The sequence below is a fragment of the Balaenoptera acutorostrata genome, chromosome 6 (assembly GCF_949987535.1).
Source record: "Balaenoptera acutorostrata chromosome 6, mBalAcu1.1, whole genome shotgun sequence".
Taxonomy (NCBI): Eukaryota; Metazoa; Chordata; class Mammalia; order Artiodactyla; family Balaenopteridae; genus Balaenoptera; species Balaenoptera acutorostrata.
In genome coordinates, this window is record NC_080069.1 from 123310756 (window position 1) to 123326086 (window position 15331).

The window sequence follows — 15331 nt, forward strand, 5'->3', positions numbered from 1 at the left end:
CCACTGCCAGTGTGCGCTGGCCTGAAAGAACCAACACGGTTTTTGAGATAGACCCTTCCTGGCTAGTCTTTCCTTGCAGAGTAGGGCCAAGTGTAGCCATAATGGGGTTGCCCAAGTAGGTCCCCACCGTTTAGGGCACTGTGGAGCCTCCAGCCAGGAGTCGTGAGATGCCCCTTGGCCCCGGGTCTGGCCCAGGCTTCTGACCTTTCCCCTCCTCCCACCCCACTCAACCCTTGTGTGTCCGCCCTTCAGCTCCTCCCCTCCCCCGACCACCAGCTTTTCTGCAGACACACGGTCCCAGCTGCCCACCCCGCCCCCAGCAGTCCCACTCCTTTGAGTCCCAGCTCCCGGGTCACCTCCTTCTAGGGCCCTGCAGGCTTCACGTAGCCCGAGTTGCGTTGCAGAAAACCGGCGGGCCGCTGTGGCCCGTCTCCACCCCCGGGATGTGGGCTTTGAGGGCGGGTGCTGCCCGTCTACGGGCGCAGTGCACGGCGGGGGTTGAGCTGGGGGCCGTGCCCAGCCGGGGTGTGCATGTGCTGAGTGCTCTTGGGGATGATCGTGTTTGTAATCGTCCCCTAGCCGTTTCGCCATCCCCATGTCAGGTGAGGAAACCGAGTCACACAGTGGCCGGTGCTGGCATGGCACGGGGAGAAGTGCTTGGGTGCATCCAGCAGCCACTAGTGTTTGTTCGTTTGGACAGGTCTCGCCTGCTCCACACAGCGGCCAAGGAGAGGGCCAGGGGACCAGGACCCTGTGGGAGAAGGGGCAGGGAGAGGGGAGGGTGGCTGGTCGTCCCCTGCGGGGGCCTCCAGGAGGCCAGGGGCAGAAGCACCCCTGCCACTGTGGCGCTTGCGGGGCTGGAGTGGGCCTCTTGATGACAGATTTGGGGGCGCACTCATGGGTGGAGGCTCAGGAAGTGGTGTCGGGTGGGAATCACGGCACTTTCTCGGTCCTCAGGCGCCCCCTTGGGTGATGTCTCTCACCTCCCGGGAGGACCCCACTTTCTCAAATATCTCAAAAAGCAGAGCCCACCTGGCTGGCCTTCGGGTGGAAGTCCAGCGCCACATGCAAGGGGCCCTCTGGGGAGCTTTGCCCGCCGGGCGGGGTGGGTGCTCGCGCTGGGCCTTAGGCCTGACCCCCACCCGGTCCCACACTTCCCGCGCAGGTCTCCCCTTCTCCAGTAAGCGTGGAGCCCCCGCGTGTGCTGGGCTGAGCGGCCGCCCCGCAGGACCCTTGGTGGCGGAACGGGGGTGCTGCCTGCAGTCGCCTGTTGTCTCTGAGGCCGTTAGAGTCCCTCGGACCGGTGACTGTGGCCTCGAAGGTGACTGGCATCCTTCAGGCGGTGATGGCAGTGATGGGCTTCTCTCTTCCAGAACTACATGACCCCTCTGAGGCTGGTGCTGAGCCCGGCGGACATGGCGGCCATCTTCATCAACCTGGAGGTAAGGGTCCCAGCCCTGGCTCACTGTGTGCGGGCTGGAGGTCCTGACCTGCTCAGACGTCAGGCGGGCTCCCGCTTGACCGTCCCCAGGGCTTGCATGGTTGATCCTGGCTGAAGGGTGCTTTTGTGACTGACAGATGGGGGGCGGTGAGCAGCCCCTCTTTTCTCGGGGACTTTGGTTTTAGGAGACGGAGGACACAGTTTCTGGGAGCTTCCTTGCCCAATACTGTGCTGGCGGGTGTGCCTGGGACGCACACGCCCTGGAGGAAGCATTAGGTTTTGTCATCAGTGGAGGGAAGTGTGTCCCCTCCCCCTCTCTGAGCAGACAGAGCTCCCTCACTGCTCTGCAGTGTCTGAACACGGACACCGGAGGGCCATCCCGCGTGGGGAGGCTCAGCTTGACGTGGTCAGCAGAGCCGCGGCCGGAAGCTGCGTGTGGGTGGGCTTCGTCGGGGAGCGCTGGCCCTGCTCTTCCTCGGGATGCCAACGGCTTGAGGGGTGGGCGCTGGTCACCTCCTGGGTGAGGCTGACGCAGACCCCGGAGCTTCGCGTCCCCTGTGCCCCCCCGACCCAGAGTTCATCCTGCTGTGAGCCGTGGCACACGTGGCCGCGGAAGGACTGGGAACCTGGATGGGGGATGGTGCTGCCTGCTAGCCGCCCCTCTGCTCTGCAGTGCGGACACACTTCCCCAGGGCCAAGGCCCCCCTTCCACAGTGGAGAGACTTCACCCCTCGGGGCCCCTGAGCCCCTTCACCGCCTCACACAGCGGGCGGGTCCCGAGGATGCTGGCTGGGGTCGGGCGCCGTGTGTCTGGACAGGCTGCTGCAGACTGCGGACGGCTGTAGCCCCTTCTGGTGAACGGCACGCGGTGTGTACCCGAGGAGGTGCACCCAGCGCCCGGCCGCTCACGGGGACGTCCTCCCGTCGAAACGGCAGCCCGGAAAGCGCGTGATCGCAGAGCCCGCGTGCCCCCCAGCCTGCTGCACCTCCTCATGCGTGGTTGCTTTTTGTCCCAGGACCTAATCAAGGTGCATCACAGCTTCCTGAGGGCCATCGACGTGTCCATGATGGCGGGGGGCAGCACGCTGGCCAAGGTCTTCCTGGACTTCAAGGAAAGGTGAGTGGCCGGGGCCTCTGGGGCGTCCGGGCGCCTCTCCGGTTCCATCGTGGGGACGGGGCAGAGCTGCTGGGCGAGTTCACCCAGGTTACCGCTGCGTGGTGCCCGAGGCAGGGGGTCGGTGCTCCCACACTCACCCTGTCCTCACTTGTAAACTGAGAAAACCGCCTGCCCTACCCCTGCCGTCGCAGCCTGGATGGGAGGGGCCTCTCGGGGGCTCCAGCCGCCCCCTCTGCCTCTATTCTTGGGGGTCTTGGTGGCTGAAGGACACTCGTGCCATCACGATGCCCCTGCCGTGCTGCAGACCCCAGGGGGATCGGGCACCGGGAGAGTCTGCCCCTGAGTTCTGTGCCTGGGGGGGGTGACCTGTGGCACCTGCTGCTGCAACAACTGCACCCACCCCCGCCTGTGCCAGCCTGAGTGAGGGGCTTCAGGGGCTGCAGGGAGCCATGGCTGAGAGCCCAGGCTCCGGGTCCCCAGGGCTGAGGCCATGCCGCTGCTTCTACACGACACCGCACCCCGACTTCTTTGTCTGTCGGTCAGGGGCCACGATGGCGTCTGTGCCACTTGGTGCCCTGAGGGTGAGCAGAGGTCAGGCCTGCGCTGCCGACACGCTGGTCCACACCCAGCGAAGCCTGCGGTGACCGTGCAGGTGGAGGGGCCGGACCTGGGCAGCCGGGCGGGGGTGCGGACAGCAGCCCTGGACACGGATGCGTGGCCATTGTGGCATAAACTGGCTTCAGCCCTGAACGTGGGGAGACGTGGTTCCGGGACCGAGAAGCGCAGAGCCCTGGATCTTCCAGTGGTGCCCTGGTCCTGTGCGAGTCTCCGCAGCTTCGGGGCAAGTGTCCATGGAGCCCGAGGGGGTATAGATGCTCTCGTCAGAATCCGAGGCGGCCCATCTCCTCCAGGCCCCTCCCAGGTGGTTAGGCTGAGTCTAGACGCAGAGAGGGCGCCGGCCTCCACCCCGCCGGAAAGTCTCCTGTGATAATCATGCCCGTTAGTGGGGTCCCTGGTCCAGAATCAAGACTGTCAATGGGAGAGAGTGACAGCTCATTAGGAATCAACGCAGGGACTTTTTTTAAAAAAGAAGTATACTGCTATTACGTGGTCCCTGTGAATCTGTTTGATTGTTTGCTTTAAGCGCCTGTTTGTCACCCCGTTGATGGAGGGGGTACGGAGGCAGCCTTCTGTTCTCTAGAATGTCCTGCTGGAGCCTGGCAGAGGGGATTGGGATTCTGGAAGCTTCCAACTAGGTGTGAGGGGGCAGCTGTCAGGATGGCTCTGCCGTCCCAGCGGAGAGCTCGGGCCCCTGCTTCTTTCCCTCGCGCCTTGGCAGCTGGCGCTTTAAGACGGGATACTGACAAGGACGAAGCCAGATGACGTGAAGGGCCCGCAGGATGCCAGCGTTGCAGGGTCCCGGGAGATGGTGGTTTTCAGCCACTGAAATCTCAAGAGATGCATCAGGAGACAGTGCCTGGCTTTCTATCCCTCGTAGAATCTTTGGAGAAGGAGCCCGAAGGTTCTGTCTTCGTGGTGCCTCTGCCTGGCTGCTTGTCGAAGCCACCTGGGAGCTTGTTAAAAATACCGATTCCTGGGGCTTCCCTGGTGGCGCAGTGGTTAAGAGTCCGCCTGCCAATGCAGGGGACACGGGTTCAAGCCCTGGTCTGGGAACTAGATCCCACATGCCGCGGAGCAACTAAGCCCGTGCTCCACAACTACTGAGCCTGCGCTCTGGAGCCTATGAGCCACAACTACTGAGCCCACGTGCCACAACTACTGAAGCCTGCGTGCCTAGAGCCCATGCTCCGCAGCAAGAGAAGCCACTGCAATGAGAAGCCTGCGCACCGCAACAAAGAATAGCCCCCGCTCGCTGCAACTAAAGAAAGCCCACACGCAGCAATGAAGACGCAACGCAGCCAAAAAAAAAAAAAAAGAAAAAAATACCGATTCCTGGGGTCTGATGAGGGGTCCTGGGAGCTGTAGAAGGCACAGGCCAGTGGGGACCCTGGGTCCGTGTCACCCTCATCTGCAGGAGGGTCCCCTGCATCGCCCATCAGGTAACTCTCAGCTCCGCTCACAACCCTCTCTGCACAGGCAGCTGCATTCCCAGGCGCCTTCACCTAGGATCACCTGAACGTGCCTCCCCCAGGTGCCCTGTAGCTCCAGGCAAGGAGCTGTGGCCTCCCGCACGGGCAAGGATCCTCAAGCCTGCTTTCTGAGGGGCCATGAGTCGGGGCTCCTGGGAGCCATGAGAGAGCAGGCAGTGCCCATGTACAGGTGGCAGACGCAGCCAGAGGAGAGCAGACAAGGTTTCTTCAGGCACAAGCAGGTGTGGGCATGCTGGCCGGCCCGGGCAAGGGGATGGGGATCAGGTCTGGGGGTCAGGCCGGCTCCCTAACCCGCCCTCTGCCCCCAACAAGGTTTTCCTCTCACCTGGCTGCAAGCCACCGTGCTAGGTGAGCCCAGGGCGTGCCCCGCTGGTGGACTTGAGCTGACGGTCAGACCTGACCCTCACCCAGGTGACGGGCACAGCGGACACTTCTCAGCACCTCGTTAGTGCTGCGCCTTGGCTGGGGGTCGGACAGGCGCTGAGGCCCAGTAACCCAGCTCAAGGCCGCGTGGCCGAGGTACAGATGGATGACCTGCCCTCTCCTGGGACCCCCCCCCCCCTGTCCCCAGCACAAGGGCTCTGCTGCCTGGCCTGTCCCCATGGTCCAGTTTGCCTGTGAACAAGACCTCGCACCATCCTCTACACACAACCTCGGGCTGACCCGCCCCCAGGCCTCCTTTCCTCTGGGAATGACGGACGTTTCCGCCTCGGAGAATTGCAATGAGCAGAATGCGTCCTGGCACCGAGAGCTCTGCAGATGGTCACCCGCCCAGCGAGGCATCGAGGGACCAGGCACTTTTCTTGGGGTCCCTTTGGGGGAGGGGCTGGCTGCATTGCATCAGACCTCATTTGCCAAATCACCGCCCCTCCCAGCGTCCACCTTTTCTGGCACGCCCCTTATTTCTGAGTCGGCCCCCAAGGCCCTGGTGTTCGCTGGCTTACCGATTCTGCGAGCATTTACGGGGTGCCTGCTGTGTGCGGCTCCAGAGCCCTGGGCCAAGGACATCGTGGTGAGCGAAGCAGGCTCGGCTCTCCCTGGGAAATGAGTCCACAGACTAGAGACTTGTCGTGGGCTGTGATGGTGCCTGAGAGCGCAGGGAAGGGGAGGGGGATGTGGGGGAGGGACTTGTAGCACAGGCTGGGGCCCCCTGAGGACCTGGGGGAGAGGGGATCAGCCCTGAAGCCATGTGGGACAGCCAGGAGCTCTGACTGTAGAAGCTGAGGGTCCGCCAGGAGCTCTGACCGTTTGGGGAACTGCCAGAGGCCGTAGAGCGGGAGCGAGGGGGCGAAGGGGAGGCTCTCCAAGGAGCAGTTACAGGGCTCTGCAGGATCTGGTGGGCCAAGATAGGGATTCATAATTTTTTTAATGAGGGCAGGAGAAGCCATTGAGGAATTCAAGGGGCAAGATGCCAGCAACTCATCACTGATGAAGGCTGGGGTAGCATCCAGGTGTGGTATGAGCAGTGCGGAATGGCAGAGGACAATCACCTCCCTCTTTTTGGAGCTTATTCTCCCATTAATGCAGCCTCGAGCCTCAGACAAGGCAGATGCTCCTGTTGACCTTGCCATGTGGGCTTAAAGGAGACGTCTCCCACACAGAGGGAGCTGGCTCTCGGGCAAGGTTTGCATTGAAGTCACACTGTTTGTATTTATCGCTGGGGCTGACCAAGTTGGGCCTGGAGCCTGACTTCTCGTGGGTCCGTGGTTCGGGCTGGATGGGGCCTGGGGAGCTGGTGGCCCGGTGGTAAGGTGGGAGGACCAGCTCTTAGGAGGGACTGTCTGTGGGGCTTTGCACAAGTGCTGTTAGGAGGAACGTCGTTCAGAAAGGCAGGTTCCCCGCCCCAGGACCCCGTGGGATTTCCGTGCGCGGGGAGAGAGAGGCTCTGGGCAGGTGAGGGCTCCGGCGCTCTGCAGCTTCTCCTTGCTCTTAGGTTAGGTGGACGGCGCTGCCCTCTGGCTGTGATTTCCATTCACGGGAACCAGGGTCTCTGGGGGCCTTTCATCTCAAAGCCCGAGGTCAGGTGGTCCTGCAGGGAGACAACCCTCTCGTACCCCCTAGAGCCCCCGCAGGGGTTCGCGTGCCTGCCCTGTCGGGAGGGCTGCCCTGGGGTCATCAGCTGGAGAGCCCTTTACCTCCTGCCCTGTCCAGACCTCCTTTCCCAGATGGGGCAGCTCAGGACGGGAGAGGGGTGGGGCTTTGGCCACGCGTGGTCTCAGCTTGTTCCCGTGTCCCGGGTGAACACCTGGGTGCATCACCTGTGTCCTGGGACGCGCTCCGTCCTGTCCCGGGCTGTGTGGGCTGAGACAGAAGTGACGCAGTGAGGAACTAATGCGTCAGATGTATTTCTGTGAGAGGCATTTAGGCCCCCTTTATGGGGTCGGAGTTGAAAGTTCAAGCAGTTAAATAACATACCCCCGAGCTGGTGGCCAGCATCTGCCACCTCGTGGAAGAGCAGAAGCGTGACGAAGCTCACTCAGCTGACAGCCCGGGACACTGGCACGCAGGGTCAGCGGGGACAGAAGTTAGGAATGAGGTGGCCACGTTACCTGCGAACTGGTCGATTTCCTCCGTGGCAAGAGTGCTGGAACCTTTGGGTTGCTTCTCCAGCGTGACGGAAATCACGTGTACAGAGCAATGTCACGCAAGCGTGCATCAGGCCGGGTCGGGGAGACCGCCTTCCCCGGGGCCTCGGGTGGCTGGTGTTCCCAGGTGCTCCAGTGGGACCTTGAACCATCAAGTCCTCCGTGTGTGCGTTGCCTTACTTCCAAGTTTCTGGGTTTTTTTTTTTTAAACTTTGGTACGTGAAACTGGCTTTCTTTCTCTCCCTTCCTTCCTTCCTTCCTTCCTCCCTCCCTCCCTCCCTCCCTCTCTTTCTTTTTGGCTGCGTTGGGTCTTTGTTGCTGTGCGCGGGATTTCTCTAGTTGTGATGAGCGGTGGCTTCTCTTGTTGCGGAGCACGGGCTCTAGGCGCGCGGGCTCAGTAGTTGTGACTCGTGGGCTCTAGAGCGCAGGCTCAGTAGTTGTGGCGCACAGGCTTAGTTGCTCTGCGGCACGTGGGATCTTCCCGGACCAGGGCTTGAACCCGTGTCCCCTGCATTGGCAGGCGGATTCTTAACCACTGCGCCACCAGGGAAGCCCCTTAATCAACTTTTATATGAAAATCCTGAATTTAATAGCAGATTCTTTGAAGTGGAAACCAGGGCTCAGGTTCTCATGCAAAGTGGCTCCTGGTCAGTGTGTCACACTCTGCCAGGTGCGGCCAGGTGCTTGCCGAGGCTTGGGACTCAGGACCCGGCCATCTGTCCCAAACCCCCAAGGCCCCAGGGAGGGGAGACCTGCCCAGGGGCTCAGGTGGCAGAGCCGGGGTGCTGGATGCCCGGCCCAGGTGTGGTCACCGCGGGTCCCTCGGGCCGTGCAGGGAGAGCCTGGGGTGTCCCACAGACCCAGCGGGATGCAGTGTCATCTCCTCCAAAGTGAAGCCAGCAACAGGCCTGACTGACTACCCCCAGCGCCTCGCCAGGTACCCCAGGGTGAAGCAGCGTCCGCGGAGGACAGAGAAATGGGCCTGAGGTCATCCTCACCCGTGCTTCCCAGAGCTGGGCCGGGAGAGGCCTCCAGACATTTGCTGACACACAGCGTAACCTGCGTCTGGCAGGGCGTCCCTGGAACATCATGCACGGGGCCCAGCCTCCTGGTGTCGCCCTTTATTAGCGGGTGACTCTTAGCAAGTTCATTGAGGCCTCGGTTTCCCCGCTGGAGAGTGGGGCTCATCACCCCCACCTCTGTAAGTGGGTTAAAGGGTCGTGACGCTGTGCGTGACGCTCCTGGCCCTGGTAGCTCCCAGAGGTGGTGACCTTTGCAGTCATCCTTATTACAGCCAACGACGTCACCTGCCTGGTCCTCCAGGGGCCTACTCGGTAGTCGGGTGACAAGATTTTGAAAGATGAAGTTTCAGGCTAGTAACCCAAGGCCCTGAGAGCGCCGGGCCCCTGGTGCCGGGGGCTCTGGTCTGTCGGCCGTGGGGGATCGTGGTGGGGAGCAAAGCAGAGGGTGTTAGGAGAGAACCAGGATGGCAGGCAGGCAGTGGGCGCAGGGGAGGCTGGAAGCGGGGAAGGCAGGGCTGGATTAGAGAGAGCTCCTGCTCTGCCCTCCCCACCCCGCATCTTCCCTGGATCCGCGGCTCCTCCCAGCCCCCCCGTTCTCCCAGGTGATGGGGGCTGACGTCACCCTGCCCTGAAAGGCCGGTGGCTGGAACCCAGGCACAGACCATCGGGGCCATGTGGAAGCAACAAGGGCTGACCCATGGGGTCCCCGCACCTCGAAATGTCAGCTCAGGGGCCGGCCCCCCAGGGCAAGCGCAGAGCCGGGCCGGGCCTTGGTGCCCACTGCCTGCGGGCTGGAACATGAGCCACCTGGGGAGGCGGGGGCTTCTGGCTGGCTTTGGCCCTTTCCAGGGGCGGGATGGGGGGCTGAGGGCGGCACCCCCAAACCCGGTCCTGACCTGAAACAGAAGCACAGAAGAGGGCCCCCTTGGGTTCGGGGAAGGCAGGGTGCCCCTGCCTCCCTACGGTTGGCAGCCCTCCTCCTGGGCAGGGCAGGGAAGGGTTGGCAGCCTCATGGAAAGAACAAAACCATTAAGTGTGCTAACACGTGAGAAGCTGTCACGGGGAGAGAGCCGTTTGCTGCGCTTACAGCCTATGTGAAAGCGGCACGGGCTCACACCGCATGTGCATGTGTGTGTGTGTGTGTGTGTGTGTGTGCGTGCGTGTGCACCCACCGTCCAGGCTCCTGATCTATGGGGAGTACTGCAGCCGCATGGAGCACGCCCAGAACACGCTGAACCAGCTCCTCGCCAGCAGGGAGGACTTCAGACAGAAAGTCGAGGTACTTGGGGCTTCCCGGCCTGGCCCATCCCTTGCTGTTTCCGAGCTTCCAGCTCCCCGGCCTCCTGCCCGTTTCATGGGAAGCTGGGGACGGGGCAGTGACGGGACGTTTTTTGTAGATGATTTTTTTTCCTTTGCATTTTGTTGGGGTTGAGGGTGGGCAGGGGGAGGTCACCAGCCCAGGCCAGGGCCCAGCCTGGGTGCAGCTGTGGCAGGACCCCAGGACCAGATCCGGCTGAGTGGGGGGCTGTGACTGACCCCTGACCCTGGCCTATCGGGACCCCATGGGGCCCCAGGTGACGGACGTTTGCTGGGAGCCTCCCACCCCTGCCGTGTCGTCCCCCCAGAGGCTGGGCTTCCCATGTTGTATCTGGCTGTTCAGATGGTTCCCAGGGTGAACCCTGGTGCCCACGTCCCTTTGCTCTGGCCGTGCTGGGGGTGACTCGCCCCTCGGAGAGGCCCGATGCCCTCATGTGTCCAGGCAACCAGTGGGGAGCCCCTGGTTGCTGAGGGCGGTCCCCCCCCTTAGTGTGAGCTGGCCTCCCCCAGTGTCTCTGGTAGACCCCAGGCCAGGGGTCACTCAGAATCCCCCCCGTGTGGCCACTGCAGACCCCTGAGGCTATGAGAGGCAGCAGGCCCCCTGCCCGCCTGCTGTGAAGGCCACCCCTCTGCACACGCCTGGTTTGGGGCGGGTCTCTGGGAGCCGGACCAGAGGAAGACCAGACACCTGGGCCGCAGTTCAGGGCTCGGGTCTGCCCCCGTCCCCAGGCTGGGGGATGGGAGTGTTGGGGTCCCGTGTCCCCGGGCAAGGATGCTCTAAATCCGCCTGCTCCTCCCCCGACGCCCAGGAATGCACCCTGAAGGTCCAAGACGGGAAGTTTAAGCTGCAGGACCTGCTGGTGGTCCCCATGCAGAGGGTGCTCAAATACCACCTGCTCCTCAAGGTGAGACTGGCTGGAGTGGATCAGGGCCCGGCAGCCCCCGGGGCGTGGGGTGGAACCCACAGACGGGCCAGGGTGACAGGTGAGCAAGCACACAGAGTAAGGCAGCCCGTGCTTAGCGCCTAAAAATTGCAAAATAAGTATCAGGAGCTACGCAGTATTTGTATGCATTATGAATGTTTGTCAGTTAGTATACAAGGAAAATTATGATTTAAATTAGTAAGAGAAAAGAAAAACAGAGAGGCAGAAAAGCATCCTCAGGCCAGAAATAAGATCTCCTCGGGCTGATCTCTTAACCCAGTCCCTGAGCTTCCTGGTAGCCATGGAAACAGGAAATCCTTCAGGACAGACAGACCTGCGCGGGAGACAGTGGTTTCTGTGAGGTGCCAGGCAAGGCTCTTTAGTGAATCAGCAGGTCACCTGTTAGCTCAGCCCCTGGCTTTGTGCTGTCTTTATGTCCCCCCCATTATCCGCAAGAGTTGGAGACACCTCGCCTCTAAGCCGTGTGTCCCCTGGGGGAGGGCTCGCTGTCTGTCTGCCGGAGTTGGGAGGCTGGACCAGAGCCTGAGGTGGGGGGGCACTTTGTCCCGAGGGCCTGGCTCTGTCTGCACACCCGGGGGTGGGTGGGGAGCGGGCCCAGGCTGGGACCCCTGAGTGGTCACCCACTCCTCACCACCCCTCCAGGAACTTCTGAGCCATTCCACCGACAGGCCCGAGAGGCAGCAGCTCAAAGAAGCGCTGGAGGCCATGCAGGTGGGTAAAGCGAGGCAGGGGAGAGGCTGGGCCAGCCTGGGGCTTCACGGACCGTGCCCGCCCTCTTTGACTGGACCTGGGCTCGCTAACAGCCTTACCTCAATGATCGGAGATGTAGATCTTCCTGGGACGGCAAGAGGCAGAGCAGGGGCAGGGCGGTGGATGAGACCCACCAGGGGCAGAGGGGGCGGGTGGAGGGGGCTTCCCTAAGGATTCTCTTCTCTAGCCTCCCCTGGCGCACAGTGACCCCCCACCCCCACCCCGGGCCTCCCTTCCTTCTGCTTCCCTGACCGTCTGCCAGACTGTCGCCGGAATCCAGGCACCGGACTCAGTTCTGGGCCATCTGGCCCTACCCTGCCTGCTGCCCAGTGTGTGGCATCTGCTTCTGAAATGCCCGCTCCACCCAGGCACAGCACCTCTCCCCTCCTCCCTCTGTCCATGGAAGCCCACTTTGCAGCTCAGCCCCCAGAAGGAGAGCCAGCTCACGTCCCTCCCCCTCTCAGAACCCCTCTGTAGCTCCTCACTGCCTGCTGAGTCAGGCCCAGACCCTCACCCTGGCATGCAGGCCTCCGAAGCTGCGCTGGCTTTGCAGCTGTGTTTACCCCTAATGCCCCACCTTCCAGGCAAGCTTGGCCACTCTCAGGCCCCTGAAGGTGCTCCGTCCTTTCCCACCTGTGTGTGGGCTCGGGCTGAGCCTGTCCTTGTCACCTGGCAACGTCCTGTGCAGCCTCCATCTTTGCGAAGTGACGTTCCCAGGGGTATCGCCCCCTCTCTGGCTTCTGTCCCCCCACTGCTCGGCCGTCTGTTTCTGGAGCTTCTCTGAGCAGCCTGTCCTCCTGGAGAGCCTTACTCCAAGTCCTGTGCGAACTCTGTGGCCTGTGCCATGGGGGCCCCGGTGGTTGGCCGGCTCACCAGGCCCATCTTGGAATGTTCCTGCCTCGGGGTCTCAGATTCTGCCTGGCCAGTGGGCTCCCTGTGTGGACGGGCACGAGGCACTGGAGGGGAGGCTGGAACCGGCTCTCACCGCCTACCCACCGCCTGGCTCAAGGGCTCCACCCTGGGCTCTGGGTGCCTATCCCACTGGGCCCTCTGGATCGCGGCGGGCAGTGCCCCCTGGTGGCCAGCAGGAGACTGCAGCATGTGGGTAGCCGGGCTGCGCGGTGGGTTGCCCTTGTTCCGCCGAGGCTCTGTAGGGCCAAGAAGTGGCTGGTCCAGGTCGACCTGGTTGTTTTCCTTCTACTCTGACCTAGAAGGTGGTTGAGTGACGGGGTAGAAAGAAGCTGTCCTAGGAGGAGGGATTTCCTGGCCCACCAATGGGGTGCAGCTTTTCTGCCTCATTTGTCAAGTGGGGTGACGGTTCTCACCCCTGCAGTCATTTCGAGGGCCAGCCACCTCTGGGGACAGTGGACGGTGCTTCGGGGATGCTCAAGCCCTTGGACGGTGCTGTGGGGTTCGTGGCTGAGCCCCCTCACGCCCTGCCCAGCGTGGGCCTGCTAACCCGCTCCCCGCCTCTGTTGTGTCCCAGGACCTGGCAATGTACATAAACGAAGTTAAACGGGACAAAGAGACCCTGAAGAAAATCAGCGAATTTCAGAGTTCTATAGAAAACTTGGTAAGTGTGTTGACTCCCCAAAGAGTGAAGATAATCATGACCATATATACATGTTTTAAAAAATGGCTTTCACAATCTCAGCGTTGAATAAGCGGAAGGGTGACCACACGCTCCGTCCGTCCGGGTCGTGGAGGCACGTGCAGCCGTGCTGAGGGCTCTCCGCCGAGAGGGTGGAGCGGCTTCTGGAGCTGCGGCTGACCTTGCACTGCCAGGCTGTGCGCCTCGACCAGCCCAGGTGCCCTGTGCACAAAGGTGGCCACTGGCTGAGGGCCCGAGGAGAGGAACGGTATTGACTGCTCTGCCCTCCCTCCCTGGCCTGGACCCGGACTCTCTTGGGTCCGAGAGGGGAGTGTGGCGCCCGGGGGAGCGTGAAGCTCCTTACGCTGTGGGACCCCTGGCTCACCCACATCTCCTGTCCCCGTGAGGGACAATAGAGAGGGTTTGGTCACCCTGCCCAGGAGTTGCCCTTGAGTTCTCCCTTCCCCCTTGACCTCTAGCAGGCAGGGCTGACACCTCATGGGACCTTATCCTGGTCCATCAGAGGCTCAGCCTCGGGGTGTTGGGTGATCCACTGTGTCCTGCGGGGCGAGGAAATGGGCCATCCCAGGAATCAGGCACTTCCCCGCCTGTGCCAACCGGTACCAGCCTCTCGCTGATCTGCTGAATGTGTAAACAGGGTTTCTCCGCCTCGGCACTGTTGACATTTGGGGCTGGACCATTCTCTGTTGTGGGGCCTGTCCTGTGCATTGTGGGATGTTGAGCTGCACCCCTGGACTCTGTCCACTAGGTGCTGGTAGCACCCGCACCCTTCAGGGGCCCAAGTCATGGCCACCAAATACAACTCCTGACATCACGAGATGTCCCCTGGGTACAGAATCACCCCTGGCTGAGAACCACTGGTTTACATGCATTTTCACTCTCTGGTCCCTGAACTTTTAGAGTCCGGGTGAGTGTCTGTCAAAAGCAAATCAGCACAGAAGCTTTTGCAAAGGAAGCCCCAGATGCCCAGGCTGACACCTGGTGCCCATTTGTCTGGTCCTCCCCGACCAGGGTCAGAAGAGCCCAAAAAGGACTGTGGTATAGGCACGTGGCGTGAAAACAATCGTGATGGGTCATCCAGCAAAGAAAAAAGAAGTCGCCGAACAGCATTATGACCCGACCCCATTTTTCTTTCCTTTCAGAGGGCAGAGGAGGTTAAGGATGGCTGTGCCCCAGGCTGTTAGTGGTGGTGTTAGTGCCTGGTGGGGTCTGGGACTGTTGGTTTTCCCCTCGTTGAGCGTTGGATGTTTTCTACATGCTATACGATGGATGGGTGGGCACTACTTTTGTGACACGAAGACTTTTTTTTTTTACATTTTTACATACGACTAATTCTTGCTCATCAAGTGACAAAAGTTAAACAGCAGGTGAACAGGTGTGGAGCATCCCTGTGGGCCAGGCACCCTGCTCTGCCCAGCCATGTGGTTTTCTCCGGACCCCATCCCAGCAGCTGGAGCTGGTGCCTTTCTTCCCGCACTTTGGAGATGAGACACAGAGGCCCTGAGTCACTAAGCAGGGTGCTGGTCCCACCCTGGGTGACCCCCACGCTGCGCTCTTCGTTTTGCTCTGGCAGCTCCTGGGAAATGCAGAAAACTCTGAAAGAAGATGCTGAGAGCCCCCATCGTAGCGCCAGGCGGGCTGGCCTGATAATGTTTTGCGGCATCCTCTCCTTCCTGTTTTGTCCGCGTAGACCGCACAGGGAACGTGTCCAGAGACTTCTCTCTGAATCAGAGCAGAGCAGAGATGCAAACCAGGCAGAAAACGAAAATGAAATCCTTGCAAACCAGAGAGTGGGTTCAACTCGAAGGCTCTTCCTGTGGTAGATGAACCACCGGCAGGACCCCCGCGCCCTGCCCGCCCTCTATCTGATAAGCGCTGTTTGTTCTCTTTTTAATTTGGTTTCTCGGGGTTGGGCGTCTGGCGTTTCCCACCAGGTTCCCGCTCTGGCTCTATACAACAGTGGCCTGTTAACTGACCCGCACCATCAATCGCCCTTTGTTGCCACAGAGCTGGAGGGAGTCCTCAGCGGGGCCGGGTCTGTGGGGCGCGGAGTCTGCAGGCCCAGTTCCTCCCTGTGCTCTGCTCCCCGCTTCTGTCCTCAGCACCAGCCGGGAACCAGGGGGGCTCGTCTCACATCACTCCCGCCTTCGGTTTCTGCGGAAAACGGCCGCCCCGGGCGCGTGCCCACCTGCGTTTTCTCTCCACGTAGGGAACTTGCTCTGGCACCGGGGCTAACGGCCTTGCCCTTTCTTTCCCAGCAAGTGAAACTGGAGGAATTTGGGAGACCAAAGATCGATGGGGAACTGAAGGTCCGGTCCATAGTCAACCACACCAAGCAAGACAGGTGAGCGGAGTGGGCGCCGGGCTGGGTGGCACCCGCGAGTCTGACACGCCGCTCCAGGGCACCCCGCTCCCCAGCGGGTCTGGAAACA

At 61.6% G+C, this 15331-nt stretch overlaps 1 protein-coding gene across 7 annotated transcripts in view; it reads left to right on the forward strand.

Annotated features, from left to right (window-relative positions):
* The window catches only part of VAV2 (vav guanine nucleotide exchange factor 2), a 185397-nt gene that overhangs the window by 144539 nt on the left and 25527 nt on the right, over nt 1–15331 (forward strand). For all 7 annotated transcript variants that reach the window (XM_057547699.1, XM_057547692.1, XM_057547696.1 and 4 more), the window contains exons 7-13: nt 1374–1442; nt 2458–2558; nt 9456–9555; nt 10403–10498; nt 11180–11248; nt 12774–12860; nt 15158–15243. In XM_057547699.1, coding sequence (XP_057403682.1) covers nt 1374–1442; nt 2458–2558; nt 9456–9555; nt 10403–10498; nt 11180–11248; nt 12774–12860; nt 15158–15243 — 608 coding nt within the window. The remainder of the gene's footprint in view (nt 1–1373; nt 1443–2457; nt 2559–9455; nt 9556–10402; nt 10499–11179; nt 11249–12773; nt 12861–15157; nt 15244–15331) is intronic.